The sequence below is a fragment of the Rosa chinensis genome, chromosome 3 (assembly GCF_002994745.2).
Source record: "Rosa chinensis cultivar Old Blush chromosome 3, RchiOBHm-V2, whole genome shotgun sequence".
Lineage (NCBI taxonomy): Eukaryota > Viridiplantae > Streptophyta > Magnoliopsida > Rosales > Rosaceae > Rosa > Rosa chinensis.
In genome coordinates, this window is record NC_037090.1 from 37376882 (window position 1) to 37397185 (window position 20304).

At 41.0% G+C, this 20304-nt stretch overlaps 1 protein-coding gene and 1 pseudogene across 12 annotated transcripts; both read left to right on the plus strand.

Annotated features, from left to right (window-relative positions):
• The first annotated feature begins 8787 nt into the window (after positions 1-8787).
• LOC112191954 lies at positions 8788-10564 on the plus strand (annotated as a pseudogene).
• On the plus strand, positions 9842-19720 carry LOC112191952 (putative disease resistance protein RGA3). Of its 12 annotated transcripts, none has more exons than XM_040515978.1 (14): positions 9842-9965; positions 13450-15855; positions 15939-16157; positions 16335-16380; positions 16504-16588; positions 16668-16749; positions 16834-16879; positions 17000-17072; positions 17408-17605; positions 17688-17837; positions 17934-18060; positions 18724-18879; positions 18954-19112; positions 19213-19720. In XM_040515978.1, the coding sequence occupies exons 2-4, from the start codon at positions 13665-13667 to the stop codon at positions 16358-16360; spliced, it is 2436 nt and encodes an 811-aa protein (XP_040371912.1). In that variant the 5' UTR covers positions 9842-9965; positions 13450-13664; the 3' UTR covers positions 16361-16380; positions 16504-16588; positions 16668-16749; positions 16834-16879; positions 17000-17072; positions 17408-17605; positions 17688-17837; positions 17934-18060; positions 18724-18879; positions 18954-19112; positions 19213-19720. The 12 variants fall into 12 exon arrangements, with proteins under 12 accessions (XP_040371912.1, XP_040371908.1, XP_040371914.1 ...); XM_040515974.1 differs by having other exon boundaries at positions 16693-16749; XM_040515980.1 differs by having other exon boundaries at positions 16693-16749; positions 17408-17452.
• The last annotated feature ends 584 nt before the right edge of the window (positions 19721-20304 follow it).

Below are 20304 nucleotides of genomic sequence, written 5' to 3' on the forward strand. Positions count from 1 at the left end.
TTATAGAATAGAACATATGCCAAACACGAAATTGAAAACCATTAAATTAAAACATATTTATTACATTAAATCCATGCTAGGGCTCAAACCCTAGCTTCCTAAATAGACTACTCACAACTCATCTACAAATCAACAACAATATACATCAATTAAAGAGGTAAAGGTGAAGAAGAGTGAGAAGTAACAAGAACAAGTCACAATTGCATAGAGCAAATATGACAAGCCTTGATTTATGGCTTCCCACTATACCCAATCTCAAATCTTGATGCCTCTTGAAATCCCTTGAGAAATTGTTGAGGATTTGATGGAATTTTAGTGAGGTGGGTTTTGGTTACTGGTGAGGAGGTTCTTAGTGAGGAGGAAAATGGATCTTGGTGAGGAGGAATATGGATCTTGGTGAGGAGATTCCTAGTGAGGAGGAATGTGGATTTTGGTGAGGAGAAGAAATGGTGTGTTGCAGAAGAAGAGAGAGAGAGAGAGAGGGTAATGGGGTGGATCTTGGTGAGGAGAAGAAATGGTGTGGAGGGGTGGTTTTGGGTGTAGGGTGAGAGAGAGAGAAAAGAGGAAGGGATTCTGGTGGTGTGTGGCCGTTCGAGAGTAGAATGAATATATATGGAATGAGGTAAGGTCGGTTTCTTTCGTTTGGGTGCCGAGTGGATGGGGTCTATTTTGATTGGATTCAAATTTGCTCACAATTTTTATTTTGTAGTGATATCACCACCCAATTAAAACTTGTCACGTCATGTAGAATTAATTTAATACTTAAGATTTATTTGTTTAATTAAACATCATGATTAACTATAATTATGTTTTATAACACATGACAATTTTATATTGAGTGGTGGTATCACCACCAAAGTATTGGTGGTGAGTGTAGGGGCTCCGTGCCGCCCGGTTACTTATGCTTGGTGACATTATGTTTATAACTCCCCAACCAAGAAGCTCCTCTTACTTGGGGAGTTCGGGGACTTGTAGATACCTCTACTAGTGACACTAGTTTGCTATCTCACCAAGCATAAGTAACACCCTCTTTGGGACACCCATAAGCCATGGTGAGGCCCAACCGCTACTTGCATCTTGTAGCCCTATGTTCAAGCTACGCTACGGTATCCGGAAGTCGCAAATCCGTCGCCGGGAAGCCACCTTTCCGGCCTTGCCAACATGCCCTCACAAATAGGCTTTCTAGACTATAAATAGTTGTTGCTTGTCCCACATCGAAAACCATGTAAAGGAAAAGGCTTCCTTCACCTATAAAAGGAATACCTCCTCCCACAACTGAAAACCCACTCCACTACACACTTTGTAATGCACTTGGGCCGCAAGGCTCAACACACTAGTACAACATTCAAGTGGACGTAATCTCCCGCTAAGGCGGGAGACGAACCACTATACTTTGCTTGTGTCGTTCTCTCTCTCTCTCTCTCTAAAAGCTAACTAGAGATCCCACGGATCACTAACGTTAACATTGGCGCCGTCTGTGGGAAGCCAACACAAAGGCTTCGTCACTTACCATTGAGTTAAGTCATCTTAACGAAGCTCAAAAAAGTTATTTCTTCTCTTCTTTGAGTTATCAAAATTGCTCACTGCCATTTTTTTTTTTTCCTTTTCTTTGAATAATTGTATAAACCACTAGCAAGCATTGCACCCAGCCCCATCCTTGGCGGTAACAAAATTTTTCAACATAAATTTGTTCCCAGTGCTTGCTAAGTTGCAAGTTTTCAAGTTAAAGAAAAGTCAACGCTACACCCACTCATAACTTGAGCCGGTCAACGCCCTTAGGGCTGATCAAGTTCGGTCAACGCCGAACAAACGTGGTCAACAAATAGTCAACGCCAACAACGAAAGTCACCGCTGGCCATCACAAAAAAAAAAAACAAAAAAAACAAAAATTAAGGTGTCAAATTGCTCTGGCCACCCAGAGATTTGCTCTGGACACCCTTTGGCATTCTTCAGTCATCAGTTCCCCGCTGAACTGTATACCGCTACCTCCTACGGCGATCACAGCTCGCTGCCACCTTCACGACACTCCGCCGGCACCGAGCCTCCGCTTAGCTCAGTCCAAGCTCCAAGTGAGCAGCAGGCTTCATTGCCACCACCAGCCAGCGACTCCGCTCCGCCCAGCTCTGTCGATTACTCCGCTGACCCGCTCCGCTAAACACCACTAGCAGAACCGACAGCAACAGCTCTCAAGACCCACTAGCGCTCAGCGGCCAGCCGAGCATCTTCCGTCGGCGAGCCCTTCAGCGCGACTGTGCCGCTACCCATACTCCACGGCTGTCCCACAGCTCCGCTGACCCGCTCCGCTGACCAGCTCCGCCTGCCATCCCCAGCGGCAACCGAGCACTTCCGCTGCCCATCATCACCGCCGGTTATCCTCTTTTGGAGCTTGGGAGTACCTCCGCCAGCGGCAGCACCGACATCTTCTGCCCAACACTATCAGCGGGAAAACAGCACCGCTAGCTCAAGATGCTCACAGCCTTGACGGAGCATCAGTAAACTCCGCTGGTGTCCCAGGCCTCCCCCGGCAGGTTTCGCTGAACAACTCCTCCGCGGAGCTATGTCGGCGGCAGCGTGGTAAATTCCTCCGTCAATACTAAGCGCTAGGCACCATCCTCCCAAGAAGGGTTCCGCTGACCTCATGACCTCCGCTAGCCGGACTACACTCGCAAGTCGACTTCCACTAGTCATCACCTCCGCCAGCAAAGCTCCACAGTAGCTAGGCACCGCTGCCAGCTCAACTCTCCGTCAGCGGTACTTCCTCCGCTGATCTCCATCAGCGGAAACCCACATCCGCTCAGCTAATGTTCAACGAGGCCATCACCTCAGCACCGCCAACCGTCGCTCCGCTGAGCTCGAAAACACCGCCGGCATCTATGCAGAGCATTGCAGCCGCGCTTCTCCGCTGACCACAGCCTCAGGCTCTCCCCTGCAGCCCTACTCTTACACCCACTAGCTCCGCTGGCAAAACGCCCGCTGAACAATGATTATGGCAGCAGGCACTGAACATTCAAGCATCAGCACCATCTGGGCTGGGTGCGAAGAACCTGGGCAAGCTAAGTTTCCCTTCAATTTATAATCTCTTCCTTACTATTCAAGCACCACGTGCTTCTGCTTTGTGCATAATTTGGGAGCTTTTGCTTTTTTCTTGCATAGTTTGCGCAAACACCACGTGCTTCTGCGTTTGGAGACACCTGCCTGCATACACTCCACACACACACACACACACACATATATATATATATATATATATATATATCTCTTTAATGCATGGGCCACTTGTGTTGTTTCCATCAATTGTCAACACATGCACCTTTACTGTTGAGCTAAAATGTCAAGGTGATTAGATATGTGTCGGAGCTTCTTGACCCAATTATGCATGTGGCAGAGGCTGGGAGACGTGTGAACCACATATATATATAACTATATATATAACCATATATATAGTATATAGTTTTAACCCACAAACAGGTTGGCTGAAGAGGTCAAGTAGTCATTTAATTAATGACTAACGTGCATGTAGGCATATCTATTTTAATTAATGACCTCAAATCAAAAAGAATGCTTTTGCTTGCATACAATTTCCGTGTACAACTTACAACAACTCCATATACTATTATATATTTTGCACAATTGCAAAGGAGCTAGGTAGCACTGAAACATTGTGTCATATTTCAAATATATTCATGTTTTGCTACAAGTGCCATATGAATACAATGGATGCATCTTATTATTTATGCCCACAGCATAGCCGCCATGCATGACTTTATAATATGATTTATATGATGCCAATAGCATGTTCATTCATGCTTTGTTACATGCGAACGTCATGTGTATATGCATCTTATTTTCTGTGCCCAAGGCATAGTTGCCATCATTCAATTGCAGTCGGTCCATTAATTGAGCTAAGGCTTATAAACATATATCTTATGGGCAGGAACATGTACACACATGTATATAGGCGGCTACATGAATATGTCAAAATGATTATCTCACCTAGTGCATTTCCATATAAATTATACCGCCATGAATCTTTTCCATCGTTGCACGTAATGGGTTTTGTTCCCCGCAAATTCGACATTCAAAATAGCTATATACGCATGTTATTTGTCATCAACCACCACATTTGCTTGTATACTTTGCTCACAATTTTATCAAAGTACATATGCAAATTATTTATGTTGATTTTACAAATCTACTTATTAATCATCTATTTTGTTTCAAGGAAATTCAACTATTTCTCTCAAGCTCATCATCTCAACTATGAGTTGACGTACATTATCGGAGCACTTTATCCGCCAAAGCAATGGAGCGTCATGATTGGACAACTCCAACATGATTTGGGTACTTACATTGATTCCAACTCCGCTAGCTTCCAACTCGGCATAAGATAAGTCACTATCTTATCTCTTACGCTCTTGCAAGTAGAACCTTTGCCATGACTATACATGTCTTCATGACCCTTAAGCATGCCTACAAAATGTTATTAGCAACTTTACTACAAGTACATGCTATACACTTATGCCATGCTTCTATTTTAATTGCAACCCAATTAAATAAATATGGGACACTCAAATAAAATTTTATTACTTGCTCTATTTGTTTGTCATGTTTCATTACAAGTACAAACTTTACGAGTCTGTGGTCACCGCCAGGCGGTAAGGCAACGACTCATAAATGACAATGACCGCTACGCTGCATTGCAGTCAAGTTTCTCCTTCGAGAAATAGTAAAGGGACTAGTTAACACAGCCCACGGCAGCCATTGATCCGGCAGTTAACCCCGACGCTTGGGTACCAAAGATTGGGCTCGCTACCCAACACCCTCTGCTCCGTGCAGCTCCCCCTCAACAAACAATTTACCGACCATCAGGAGGTCTGTCGTGGCTGGGGAGTGGGGGACTCCCTGGCAGGCCTAGCAGGGGCCCACCCGAAAGGGCAAAAGCGTTCGCTCCAACCAATTCTAGATGGACGACGCACTCGCACTAATTATGCTTGATATACGGCACAAAGCTACGTTTTGATATCAACCCGCGAGAATACCCTCCTTGACTGGGGACTTCGAGGACTTGTACATACAGCCCAGCATAATTAGCAACGGTCACGCTCATGCCTCAGGGCATCACGTTCGAGCTACCCGTTAGAGCCTCAGCAGCATCCACGAGCTCTCACGCTCTCGCCGCAGCAGTACCCCCGAGATTTCATGCTCTCGGCTCAGCGGCATCCTCGAGCTCTCGCGCTCGTGCCTCAGCGGCACCGCCGACTTCCGCTCACGCCTTCGCGGCACCCTTGAGCTTCCGCTCACGAGCTTTCCGCTCGCGAGCTTACCGCTCACGCCTTCGCGGCACCCTTGAGCTTCCGCTCACGAGCTTTCTGCTCGTGAGCTTACCGCTCATGCCTTCGCGGTACCCTTGAGCTTCCGCTCACGAGCTTTCCGCTCGTGAGCTTACCGCTCACGCCTTCGCGGCACCCTTGAGCTTCCGCTCACGAGCTTTCCGCTCGCGAGCTTACCGCTCACGCCTTCGCGGCACCCTTGAGCTTCCGCTCACGAGCTTACCGCTCACGCCTTCGCGGCACCCTTGAGCTTCCGTTCACGAGCTTTGCGCTCGCGAGCTTATCGCTCATGCCTTTGCGGCACCCTTGAGCTTCCGCTCACGAGCTTACCGCTCACGCCTTCCCGGCACCCACGAGCTTCCGCTCATGCCTTCCCGGCAACCCCCGAGCTTCCGCTCATGCCTTCTCGGCAACCCCGAGCTTCTGCTCATACCTTCCCGGCACCCCGAGCTTCCGCTCATGCCTTCCCGGCAACCACGAGCTTTCGCTCATGCCTTCCCGGCAACCCACGAGCTTCCGCTCATGCCTTCCTGGCACCCCCGAGCTTCCGCTCATGCCTTCCCAGCAACCCCGAGCTTCCGCTCATGCCTTCTCGGCACCCCCGAGCTTCCGCTCATGCCTTCCCAGCAACCCTGAGCTTCCGCTCATGCCTTCCCGGTAACCCCCGAGCTTCCGCTCATGCCTTCCCGGCACCCCCGAGCTTCCGCTCATGCCTTCCCGGTAACCCCGAGCTTCCGCTTATGCCTTCCCGGCACCCCCGAGCTTCCGCTCATGCCTTCCCGGCACCCCCGAGCTTACCGCTCATGCCTTCCCGGCACCCCCGAGCTTACCGCTCATGCCTTCCCGGCACCCCCGAGCTTACCGCTCATGCCTTCCCGGCACCCCGAGCTTACCGCTCATGCCTTCCCGGCACCCCCGAGCTTACCGCTCCTGCCTACCCGGCAATCCTCGAGCTTTACACTCATGTCTACTCGACACACCACACGTTAATGGAACATTGAATTCTTCTACCATTTGTCACTTGCGACAAATTGAATTCTTTTTGCGTTCCATTAATACGAGCGACAACCAAACAAACACAAGCGTTCATGTATTCATCATTCACGAATTACAAACATTTACCTTCGCACCGCTCATGCAACTTACATTTATCATATGCAATCCATATGCTCACACGACCATACGCGTTCTCGAGGTTGTACGTCATAATCGATCGTACTTGGCACCATTCGTGTGTATGCATCAACATGTATCAGGCACCGCATACGTTCATATATCCCAACGCATATCCATGCAACTCACATTTGTTGCCCAATGCAACGAGTATTATACATATGCATGTTTTTTATCTTTGTTGTGCAGGTTAACGAGTCCCTTCTTGCTTACGGAGTTTGGGGACTTGTAGGGGCTCCGTGCCGCCCGGTTACTTATGCTTGGTGACATTATGTTTATAACTCCCCAACCAAGAAGCTCCTCTTACTTGGGGAGTTCGGGGACTTGTAGATACCTCTACTAGTGACACTAGTTTGCTATCTCACCAAGCATAAGTAACACCCTCTTTGGGACACCCACAAGCCATGGTGAGGCCCAACCGCTACTTGCATCTTGTAGCCCTATGTTCAAGCTACGCTACGGTATCCGGAAGTCGCAAATCCGTCGCCGGGAAGCCACCTTTCCGGCCTTGCCAACATGCCCTCACAAATAGGCTTTCTAGACTATAAATAGTTGTTGCTTGTCCCCCATCGAAAACCATGTAAAGGAAAAGGCTTCCTTCACCTATAAAAGGAATGCCTCCTCCCACAACTGAAAACCCACTCCACTACACACTTTGTAATGCACTTGGGCCGCAAGGCTCAACACACTAGTACAACATTCAAGTGGACGTAGTCTCCCGCTAAGGCGGGAGACGAACCACTATACTTCGCTTGTGTCGTTCTCTCTCTCTCTCTCTCTAAAAGCTAACTAGAGATCCCACGGATCACTAACGTTAACAGTGAGCAAATTTGAATCCATTTTGATTTGGAATTAAAGGTGGTCGAGATGTGTGGCTGTAGAATTAAACTGTGCATGCTTGCACATTAATTAACCAATGTTAATTAAGCAATGCAATTTTGACACAATTTCTATTTTTTTTTCTCTTTCCTCTACGCCCACAACTATGTGTAATTGCTTTATGCTTCTTTCTTGGCATTGACCGTGGTTGATCCATCAAGAATTTTGTCTCCTTCTCGAAAACTCTATTTTTGCTCAAATTTCACATCATTTTACCTTGTTTCGGCAATTCCGCTTATTTCCTACAAAATAAATAAAAATGGATTAATTACATTACAATTGACTCAAGGATTAACATATTTCTAGTGTTTAGAACGTAATTACATGCATAGAAATGCGTGTAATCATATTACAAGTGGACAAATTCACATCCATATCCAAGATAAGGAATTGGCTTCCGCATGTTGTGTATAGCTACTAGCTGTTCCATTGTCGTCAGCCAAATAAAGTTTACAACTAAGCTAAATTAACTTCTACTTTTCTTGTTATGTCCAACTATACAAAAGTTCAAGGTTTATTTTTCAACAATTTTAGATCTCAAGTTCTTCCATGCCACTATGCGACTCCGATGCATAATCGGACTCCCCAACCATGGTTGGAGGCCGGGGGGAGGGGGCAAAATGCTAGCTGTTATGACAGTAGACCAATAGTGTAGCACATTGTAATGGTGATGGGTGCTAAACTCAGTCCTCTAAATCATGGGCTCATGGTCCCCTTTTATGAACTTGGCCACAGAAATCAAATTCATAATTTAGATAGCATATTATATATGGTATGACATGTGGACAAATTCACATCCATATCCAAGATAAAGAATTAGCTTTAGCATGATATGTACAGCTACTAGTTTTACCTTTGTCATAAGTCATATACAATTGAGCGAAATTATCTTCTACTTTTCTCAAATGTCATCTAAAGTCATGGGCTCATGGCCCCCTTCTAAGAACTTGGCCACAGAAATCAAATTCATAATTTAGATAGCATATTATGGTATGACATGTGGACAAATTCACATCCATATCCAAGATAAAGAATTAGTTAGCTTTAGCATGATGTGTACAACTACTAGTTTTACCTTTGTCGTAAGCCAAATGTCGTTTACAATTAAGCAAAATTATCTTCTACTTTTCTCAAATGTCATCTAAAGTCATGGGCTCATGGCCCCCTTTTATGAACTTGGCCTGCAGAAATCAAATCCATATTCAAGATAAGGTATTGGCTTCAGCATGATGTGTACAGCCACTAGCTTGACCATTATCATAAGCCAAATGACGTTAACAATTAATCTAAATTCACCTCTAATACAAGTCCCTGCCATCTGCTAAGTCTCTATAAATTCATAATAACTTTTAGGAGAGATACACTGCATCTTCAATTTACTTCTTGTTCCCTCAACTACCTAAAACTCTCTTTGTTTAATTTGTCGTGAGTTCTGAAAGATATGGCAGAATTTCTCCTCACTTTTTCTGCCAAGGAAATACTGACCAAGGTGATTTCTCTTGCTGCTGAAGAACTTACTCTCGTATTGGGTTTCAAAGGAGATCTAGCACTGTTGCATGCATCATTCCTCAAGATTCAAGCTATGCTACTAGATGTCGACCATTCACAAGTTCAAGGGGTGACTTTGGAAAATTGGGTGAAGGATCTTGAAGACATAGCTCACAAAGCGGATGATGTTTTGGATGAAATTGGGTATGAAGTTCTCCGACGCAAAGTAGAACTCCATAATCAGCTGAAGAAAAAGGTGAAATCTTTCTTTTCACACAACAATCCCATTACATTTCGCTTTAAAATGGCACAAAAAATTAAAAGGATCAACAAATCTTTGCTGGATTTGAATGACGAGGCAGCTGGCCCTATTGGATTAGTTGCTAGGATACAAGCAGATGCAACCTCACAAGATATTGAAGTACCCGACAGGGAAACCATCTCCAAATTTTATAATGATGAGAAGCTCATCATTGGAAGGGAGGAGGTCGTGTCAGATATAGTCAAAACCTTGACCAAGTCAAATTACAATGCGGAAAACTATCCTCCAGTTTTGGCTATCGTGGGAATGGCAGGCTTGGGGAAGACAACTTTGGCTAAATCAATATTTCATGAATCTAAGATTGATAAACACTTCCATGTAACAATATGGGTGTGTGTATCCACTCCTTTTGAAGTCAAGACAATCTCTTAAGGAGGATTTTGGAATCTCTAAAATCAGAGGAAGTTGTAATACAAGGTAAGGAGAAGATTTGTAATCTCATTCAAAAAGAGTTGAAAAAGAAAAGATACCTTCTTGTACTTGATGATGTTTGGAGCGAAGATCCTCAGAAATGGGAAGAGTTGAAGAATTGTTCGTCAACTGTTGAAGATACTCGAGGAAGTAGCATCATTGTTACTATCCGTAGTGACAAAGTTGCAAAAGTCATGGAGACCCTTCCTAGGTGTGATTTGAGAAGACTATCAGATGATGAATGTTGGCTCATAAGGAAGGATAAAGCATTTTCAGTTGGGAGTGCTCCTATGTCCAAAGAGTAGGAGACAACTGGTAAAGAGATTGCTAAGAAGTGTGGAGGTGTACCATTAATGGCAAAGGTATGTTAATTATATCATTCATTGTTATTCTTAATTGGTACTCTAATTTTCATCAATAATAATCATAAGTTATCCAATGTCGTTTGCATTGTTAGAAAACATATTTCAAAGGATCATAACATCATACTTAGTGGTGTAAGTTGCGTGATATGGTAGCACTATGTGTCCCTAAAAGTAATTAGGTATATTCTCATAAACATCAAACAGAAGAGAGGAACTCCAACCATAATAACTAGCATTTCTTAGGCACTGCTAACAAACCACTAATCAAAAAAAAAAAAACTTTTCAAAAAACAAAAAAAAAACAAACCACTAATCTCGAGAGCCATGATACGTCCTCATAGTCAAAATCAAGAAAAACATTATCATATTCCCCAGATTGTCCCAAAACAGTCAAACCAAGTGCAAGAGTAGCTCACCAACACACTAACGACAAGAAAATACCTAGAATACAACATATGGTAAAAACCTCTGTTGATACGACATAACAATGGCACAATATCAAGACTCTAAATCTTAGTTCAAGACTTTGCCAAAAAAAAAAAAAACTCAAGCTTACCAAAAACCTAAAAATGAAACCCTTTTAAAATTACAAAAAATACATATACTACCACAACCCGCATTCTACCTTCAAAAGTTTGATAGTGACCTAACAAATTGAAGTTCCTTGTCACTGGGCAATAAATCTAGAATGTGCAAAGATTATATAAGTAGCAACTGAGCTGCTTATCTAAAGAACATTTTAAAAAAGAGTAATTGACAAATGAATCTCACATTTGAAAATAAATTTATATTATTAAATTGTTTTAATTTCAACATTTGAATTTAATACTTATGACTGAGATTCACTTGTTCCTCACAATTCTTCAAAAACGAACCAATAGTTATTGATCTTGCGGCATCAGAGGCCAATCATCATTGAGGTACACTTAATTATAATATTTAGGGCTAAATACTAGTTAGTACCCTGTGGTTTAGGTCCAAAATAAATTTAGTCCCTGGACTTCTAATTTCATCAAAAACACCTATGCACTTTCAATTTTGATCTAATAGGTCCAATTCGCGCGTTAATATACTGTTATCAAGTTATAGTTGGATTCTTTGTTGAAAAACTATTTATTTTTATTAGTAGGACTCACTCCTAAATTGACTATGCAGACCACCTCGACACCACATCATAAAACATAGGCCATATATGAGCCACATTAACAAGTTACATAACTCAATTGTATGAAAACTAACAAATTGGATCTATTAGATCAAAATTGAAACTGCAGGGTGTTTTTGATGAAATTAGAAGTTCAAGAACTGAATTGATTTTGGACCTAAACCACAGGGTAGTAATTTGTATTTAGCCCTAATATTTAATAGGACTAAATTCAGTTTGCCCATTCCAACTTTGGGGCAAACATTAGTTTGGTCCTTGATATGTTTTGGTTTAATCACGATGGATCCTGCACTTCCAATTTCCATCACCCGCATCCAAATTTCACTCCAAACGTGACATCACAAGCCGAGTTGGCCCCGAAAGCATGGCCCACAAGAAGGGCAAAACATAAATTTTCACAATAAAAATATTTTAAAAAAAAATCGGAGGACATTACTTCAATCCATATAAAAAATAAATAAAAAAATCATTAGGCTCTAATCTCTTCTTCCTCTCTCCCTTCAAATTCACCACCAAAGACGAAGGAAAAAATTCTTTGACGGAGGACGCCGTCATCAAGTATTGAGCGTATTCCTCAGCGTCTCCTTCTCCCTCTTCAGCCTCGCCGTCGTGTCCTCCAACTCCAGCAAGGCCTGCTGCTTCCTCAGCACGCCTTCAGCAGTACTTCGGATGAAGAACGAAAATGGTGTCATAAATAGGTTCCGCCTCAAGAAGGGAGGGTCGTCAACGAGCCGCTTATGCTTAACGACATTGCCAACGCAGCCGACGTCCTCCGTAGCGGAGACGACGTTGCTGTAGATCACACCGAATCAGAAATCGGTCTGGAGGAGCGAGTGCATCATCATCCGGTATAGGAACTCGAAGATTTCCAGCGGCAAAATCGCTCCATTCTTCATTGATGATAGACTTAGTCCAAACCCCCAGAAGAAAAACCAAGAAATTTGAAGCATCAGATTTTTTTTCTTGTTCTTTTAGCACTGGTACTACAATCATTCAACCGATCTCTATTGTTAGCTTCGACCAAACTCGAAAGAGCAATTGAATTCAAGGATTAGATTGGAGGGTTTGGGCGACGAAGGTAAAATCATTGATATGAATCTAGTTTTAATGGTGAAGGCGAATTGAATTTTGGTTTTGATGATTTGGGTGTTGAAGGTGAAGGGAAATTTGGTTTTGATGGTTTGCGTGGTGGTAGGGATGCCTATGGGAGTACAGAAAGTGTGGGTTTTGGGAGATTGGGAGATGAGGGACAGGAGAGAGACTTAGTGGTTGAAGACTGGTTTTGATGGTGAAGAGGATTGAGGGTTGGAAGTGAGGTAGGAGAGGATGGTTGGGTTGTGCTCATGGTGGCGGTTGTGTGGGGTGGTTGCTCTCATGGGGGTGGTTATGTGGAGCTGCGAAGTGATATGGTTTTTTGGGGTTAGAGAAAGGATTGTAGGATTTAAGAGAGGAGGAGAGTAGTTTGAACATTTTGTTCAAATTGAGAGTCAAGTCTTAAAAGTGGGTCATGTTGTCGGGCTAACTCTGCTTGTGACGTCATGTTTAGAGTCAATTTGAAATTTGGACGCGGGTGATGGAAATTAGACGTGTAGGGACCATCGTGAGTAAAAAAAATAAAAAATCAGAGACCAAACTGATGTTTGCCCTAAAGTTGGAGGGGACAAACTAAATTTAGTCATATTTAATAAAATAAAGTCAAACTGAAATAACCAAAATATAAGCTTTAGTATTTAGACCACATTTGATTGAATAGTTTACCCAGCTCCTTATTGTTTGAAGAAAACCTCTGCTTCAATTGGATTTTTTTTTTTCAATGAAAAGCAAAGATGAGATATCAAATACAGGTTTTCATTAAGATTTCGACCAAAAGAAAGAGGTCAATTATATGACTTCAAACTAAAATTTTTGTTAATTATCATTTTTATTTTTTCTCCCCCAGCTCTTTTGTGTGGATCATTATTATCACTAGCTCGTCTAGTCATTACATTTCAAAATTTTCAGAAATTGCAATAGAAAATAAAAAAAAGGAAGGTTTGTGATGATTTTAAAATCTTTTATACTAGGCCATCGACTTCTTTTCTATTTATTTTATACAAAAATATTTCTCTATATTTGTTTTTTTTTTTAATTACTACCACAGAGATTAAGCAAAAAACCTTGCTTGATCAGAGCATGTAAAAAAGAAAATAGTGTAACCATCTTCTTCTTTTATTTATAGAAAAGTCAATTGATGTGCACATAGTGTATGTTAAGTAGCTAGTATTGTATTAACATTACTATGTGATATAAATCTAATAGATAATCCATTGATAATAGGTTTTGGGACATATGCTACGCTCCAAAACAACTGACGAATGGCGGTCAATTGTAAACAATAAAATATGGGATTTACCAGAAGGAGAAAAAAGAATTTTGTCAATTTTGAAGTTGAGTTTTGATGAATTGAAACCTTCATCCTTGAAACAATGTTTTGCATATTGCTCAATGTTCTTCAAAGATTTTGATATTGAAAAGGATGACTTGATCCAACTATGGATGGCTCAGGATGGCTTCACCCTTGTCCTGACAAAAGTCTAGACATGGAGGAGAGAGGTAATGAATATTTTAAAATCCTATTGGCGAAGTCGTTTTTTCAAGATGCTAGAAAGGATTATGGTGGTAATGTTACCAAATGTAAAATGCACGATCTTGTGCATGATCTTGCAGAACGTGTATCAAAATCAAGAAACTTACACTCACTTTTTCCCAATGGAGAAGTCATTGACCTTGAGAGCAACTTACTTAATTTTAAATCTTTACGTGTCTTAAATTTATACAATGCATACATTATGGAGTTGCCAATTTCAATTGGGAACTTGAAACATTTGAGGTATCTGAATGTTTTGAAAACAAGAATCAAAACATTTCCCAAATCAATTGGTCAGCTTTACAACCTGCAAACATTGAAAATAGCTTATCAGCTTGAAGAGTTTCCGAGAGAAATTGCAAATTTGATCAACTTGCAGCACATTTGTTTTGGTAGATATATGAAAGTTCCAAGTGGAATATTGGGACAGTTCACTAATCTTCGGTCATTACCTTTTCTCAAGGTGGGTAAAGAGCCAGGTCCGAGAATTGAGGAATTGAGTGGTTTAAACCAATTGCAAAACACCTTATCTATTTATGGACTGGAAAATGTAAGAGATGGAGAAGAAGCGCAGAAAGCAAACTTAGTTGAGAAGAAACATATATGCAAGTTAATCCTTGAATGGAAGCTTGATAGGCCAAGCCACAAAGTGGAGAATGAAGACGATGTACTAAAAGGCCTACGACCACATGATAGTTTGGAATTTTTGGCTATTCATGAATTCATGGGTGTTGAATTTCCATCATGGTTATTGCTAGCCAAGAATTTGAAACACATTGAATTATTGGGCTGCAACAAATGTGAAGGAGTTCCAGTACTTGGGCATTTACCCAGTCTTAGTTGTGTTAAGATTAAGAGCATGGAGAATCTAACTTGTATGGGATCTGAGTTTTATGGTGATAACCATGTTAACTGTGGAAATGGATCAAGTAAGGAGGCCCGGCCTTTGTTCCCTGCTTTGAAAACATTGCATATTGAGGAGGCACATAACCTGATTGAATGGATGGAAGCGCCAACAGAGGGAGGAAGTAGGGTGGTGTTTCCTTGCCTTGAGGAGCTAACCTTGATTCACTGTGACCAACTGACAAGTGCTCCCAGTCATCTTCCATCTCTTAAGAAGTTGGTGATACAAGACATGGATAGTGGAGGCATGCCAATAGAAAGTATTCTAAGCAATCAACTCACCACTCTCACTTATCTCAGGTTATGGAATGTGGGGGGACTTACTTGTCTGCCGGAAGGGATGTTGGAAAACAACAAGAATCTTGCACATTTAAACATATCTTCATGTTCGGAGTTGACTCATATATCAGAAGGATTTGAGCACTGCTGCGCATCTCTCTCTCATTTGTCTATAGGGAGTTGCAATAATTTGAGATGTTTACCTGATGGGATACTCACATCTTCTCTTAAAACGCTGTCGTTGTGGCATTGTGACAATTTAAAGTACATCCCGGATGCTACAGGCGATGGTCTCACATCCCTTAAAACATTGGAAGTGATGAGGTGCCCCAAAATAACATCCATTCCATTTTCACAAGGCCTCCCATCTCTCAGTGTATTAAGTATACAAGACTGTCCCGAATTATCAAGTCTACCGAGTGGGCTGGAATTTTGTACCTCTATTCGGAGGTTGAGAATAACAAGGTGCCCTAAGGTACCATCCATTTCAATCGAAAGTCTGAGTACATCCCTCCAACAGTTGTGTGTAAGTAATCTAGACTCTCTTCCAATTTCACGAGGAGGCTTCACATCACTCCGTGACTTGGAAATCCGTTACTGCGAAAGTGCACAATTTGGGCTAGAATTTAGTGCCTTTCTTCAAACCCTTGAATCTCTTCAAAAATTGAAGATATGGTGGTGCGATAATCTAGAAACTATTCCAAGTTCAGACAAGCTCACATCCCTCCGCAGCTTGGAGATTCGTTTGTGTCGTAAATTAAAATGTCTACCGGATGGGTTAGCAGCATCGTCACAGTCCTGCAGCCTCACCCCTTTGAAGGAATTGACAATTGGTCGTTTCTCCGAGAAGCTCCATGCATTCCCGGCTTTTCAGGCTATACCACAGCTTGAATCATTATCCATCTGGGGGTGGCGTAAGCTCAAGTCTCTCCCTGAACAAATTCAACACCTGCCTTCTTTAAGACATTTGGAAATTAATTTCTTTCCTTTCAAGCAGTGCAGGCTATTCCAGAATGGTTGGGAAACCTTGCATCTCTGGAGGACCTGACTATTAGGTCGTGCAGTAGTCTGAAGTATCTACCTCCTGTGGAAGCTATGCAACGCCTCACCAAATTGAAAGAGATAGAGATCATCGGCTGTCCCCGTCTAGAAGAAAGATGCACGGAGGAGAGCGGCTCAGAGTGGCCTAAGATTCGTCATATTCCATTAATCAAGAGTAAGACTTCTTTTCATCTAATTGTTAAATTAGGCCATTTGATTCTTCTCTTCTCTTTTCTTCTAATTTTAGTTAATCTGTCTATTAGTTTGAAAAGGCAAACTGAACTGAATAGTTTGTACTTATATTCCTATTTCTTGTTTTAATCTAGCACTGACCAAACTTCTTTTCTATTAGTTGGAGATATAAAAATCGAGAATTAACCAACATCAAGGCGAATAAGGTATGTTCTTCAAACATGCTACCACCTGCCTTTTCAACGCATTAAACCCTTCACTTTCCTTATTACTTGGCAATGAACTCATATGAATCGTATTGACAATCCTTTTGTTTGTGTGGTTAATAGGAAGTATGAGGAGCAGATAACAGATAATACACCACATGCTGAAGAATTGTGTTGCATAGCAAATAATACATACACCAAGGAAGAGGTAAGTTTCAAATTTCATTTTCTCATCTTAGTAAGTGTTTTCCATTTCTCCCACGATTCTATAATGTAGTGCATAACAGATTGATACTTCTTGTGATTGAAAAGGTGTGTAAATGGAGGCTGATATACTCTAGGCAATCCTACAATAAAGACAATTTTAAGGTATAGAGAAAGGCAGTCCTTCTTTCCATGCATTTATTATGCTGAGTTTGATAAAGCATTGGACTCATTTATGTTTCTCCTCAGTTGGGTTTGCAGGAGATTCAATAGAGTTGCTGAAGAGAGCAAAAGAGTAAGTTAGTCTCTTTATCATTCTCTCTGTCTTTTCTATATCCATGTACTCACTATATCACGAGCAATTAAATTATATAAATAAATCCGTTCAATATGTTGTTTTTGCATGGGCAACTAGTTTGTTTTTGACAAACAATTTCTGGAGGTTTTTGCTAAATTGGAGGAATAGCTATTTTGCAAACAGAGTCCTGGTACTTCTCATGATCCATAATTTCCCTTACATGGTTGTTGTTTACTCATTCCTATTGAGAATGTATAGCATAAATATCAAGCATAGATAGAGCATGAATACATGCCTACAAATTGTGTTAATTGCCCTGAAAAGTTTATTACCGGGTGAAGTTTATAGAATAGTTTAGGTCTTTGTTATTGGGGATTGAAACTATAGGTAGAAGACACACAATTCCCCACAACTTGGTGAAGTCCTTGGTATTTGACATTATTACTTGAAAGCAATAGAGTAGGGTATGGATAGTTATCCATAGTACTATAGCATCATTCAAAAATGGAATTCTTTGATTTGCAGGCTTTCCAAAACACCAGATGAGGAGTAGTTGAGTCAGCTAAACTGGTAGTGCCATCTCCCAAGTTCAGTTTGTTACTCTGAGTTGTCCTCCAAACCAGTGGTGTAACATTATTTGGCCAACTCTGTTTTCCAATGAGAAATCATTGTTATGGTGGAAGCTGTTGCATGGAAAATCTCTTGACATATTGCAGTGTACAGGTGGACTCTTATGACCCATTTTTTGTGTTGCTCTATTTGTCCAGATAGAACTGAATATGTAAACCAACTCTTCTTATCCTAGATCTTTGCAGCAGGGATTGGGGGACAAGGTTTTCGTCATTTTTGGCTCTGTTGTGCTAAAAGCAATTTATGCCATCAAATTGGACGTCTTTGGATGGCAACAATGTGTGATGTCTGATGGATGATAGAAACAAACTAATTGGTGAAGCAGGTAGCTTTCTTTGTTTTCTTTAGCTTCCGATTTGAAGAGTTGGTGCTCACAAAAATTGCCGATATTTTATGAACCTTTTGGTTTGTACCTTGCCAGATGCTCTGCAATATTTGAGATTATGGCTGTCATGTACCCATAAGCAGTCATTTGGTGCAGGCAAAGGCATTCTCCGAGCCCAAAAAAAATTCAAAGGTGAATTTTTGAAAGGCTTTTACAGCTATCTGTAAGTTACAAGTTACTTCTCATTCTTAAGACATCTAAGTCATGAAGCTGCCATGTTCAATTCAGAAGTTTATGCAAATCCGTGTCACTTGTCATATGAGGCATCAATTAGCTAAAATTTGTTTTTCTTTTTCTTCTTTCTTTTACATTGATTAGTTCATTGACACACACAGAAGAAGGCGAGTTTCTACGGAGGTTTACTTACATCCATTTACGTTATAAGCACTAAGCAATCCCTTAACTTCATGAAGTTCCACACAGCTTTTCAAATTATTGGTTAATTTTGTACTGTCTCTTTAACAGCTTTATAGGATTTATTCATATGTGAAAGAAAATAAATTGTTGTTGGTCCTCATTGCTTTATTGTCCAATTGTTAAGGAACATACATTCCTCTCTGTTTATACTTGAAGCCAAGTAACAATTAAAACCTACAGCAAGATCTATCAACTTACTGCATGTGTTGTCTAATTGCTTGAATTGCTTGAAGGAAAATACATACAACTTAGTGAAGTTTTTATGTCATTCAATAGATTGTTGTCAAATTTGAAATATTTATAGATTTTTCCCACCAAAAATTTAAGGACTTGCATAATCAAAAATTTTAGTGGAAAGCATATACGGTGAGAAAATCTATAACTTATTGACTTGCCGGCTCACCCACAGGTTTCCTGTCAGAGCTTTCAGTTTGTGCCTCCAAGTTGTTCTCCAAAGTGGTGGTGCAAGATTATTGGGCTAACTCTGTTTTCCTAAACTCTTTTAAAATCGTTACTAGCTTGGAAGGAGATGAATTGAAAATTCTTAATGGCTTTCACAATACAGGTATAACCCTCTGTTTACTGTTGCACTCTTTGTAAATAGGCAAAAAAATACCAACTCTTGCTATTCTTTTGCAGCAAGCCAAGATTTTCTCCTTATTTTATTATCAATATTGGGGATTTGGTTTCTCCAAAGCAACTGCTAGCCATCTAGTCTGAGATCTTTGGATGATAATCATGATATGGAATGGAAAAAATCAATCTAAGATGAAGCCTGTGTTGAATTGAACTTTTAAGGTATGTAGTCCCAGCTAGTGTTCAAGGTTTTCCAGTTTTGAAAATAAATTTCGATTATGTCTGTGTTGAGTTGAACACTTGAACTTAATTGTCCTTTCAGATTTTAGTCTCAGATGGTGTTGGTCTTTTTAGTGCCAGCCAAGCTGAGATGTTCCACTAGAGTTGGGAGTACGTACGGATGCCATTGTGCTTTCGGTTACTGGGCAAAAGTTTGGATATAGGCTCATCTTTGCTTGTGGATACTTAGCTGAACAACCTATCAGGAGTGGACACATGGGCAACATGCTCTACGTCAGCTCGGAATCCTTGATTGCCTCACATTCACACATGATGAGACGTCTGCCCATGCCTTGTAGCTACTTAAACAGTCAAACATTAAGGATCTTCAATTCCATGCCTCAAGGGACGATGTTTCATCATTCTCCATTCAGTTGCATTCTCTTTTTTACTTCTTGTATTTTCACAGCTAAACCATTATACAGTGTAATTGACCGTATTGATTTCGATCATAGTGAAACCACTAGCAAGCTACCGTGACGTAGCCCTAAGCTCTAGGCTCTAGCTGAGTTTTGGGTGAACACGTAATTCTCTAGTGTTATTTTGTGTGATTGTCTTTTAATTGTAGTTAATATTTCAGCAAACCATTCTTTAACATCAGTGTAGTGATTCTCATTGGCATGATGATCATTTTTGCTACGTATATTTACAAATTAGAAAATTTTGGAAATTTAGTCAAAGTAAATTGGGTGAATTCTCCCATACTCACAATAGCCAGAACGAAAACATGATTTGCTTGACAACTAATTTGAGTTGATCAAGTTTGTTACCGTAACAGACACTACCTCCTTTCTGCTAATTGCATCTTTATCGAAGTAGGAGTAAGTTTCCCTCCACACGTTTTGTCCTTAGGTTAGGTCGTAAATTGCAATGATTTTGTTGGTCCAGCTTTTTTTTATTTTTTAATAATTAACTAAAATTGCGTTCTGTCACTAAGCAAAAGTATCCCAGTTTATTATTTATTCTATTCTTTATAAGAAAAAGACTAGAACAATGCTTGCTAAATACAAAAGCCAGAGCATATCTCTTTGGTTTTACTACCTAAAAGCAAAAGCATCTCTCTTTATTAGCTAAAATTGCACTATGTCACAGAGCAAAAGCATCTCTTTTTTTATTATGAGTTTTTATCACCAAC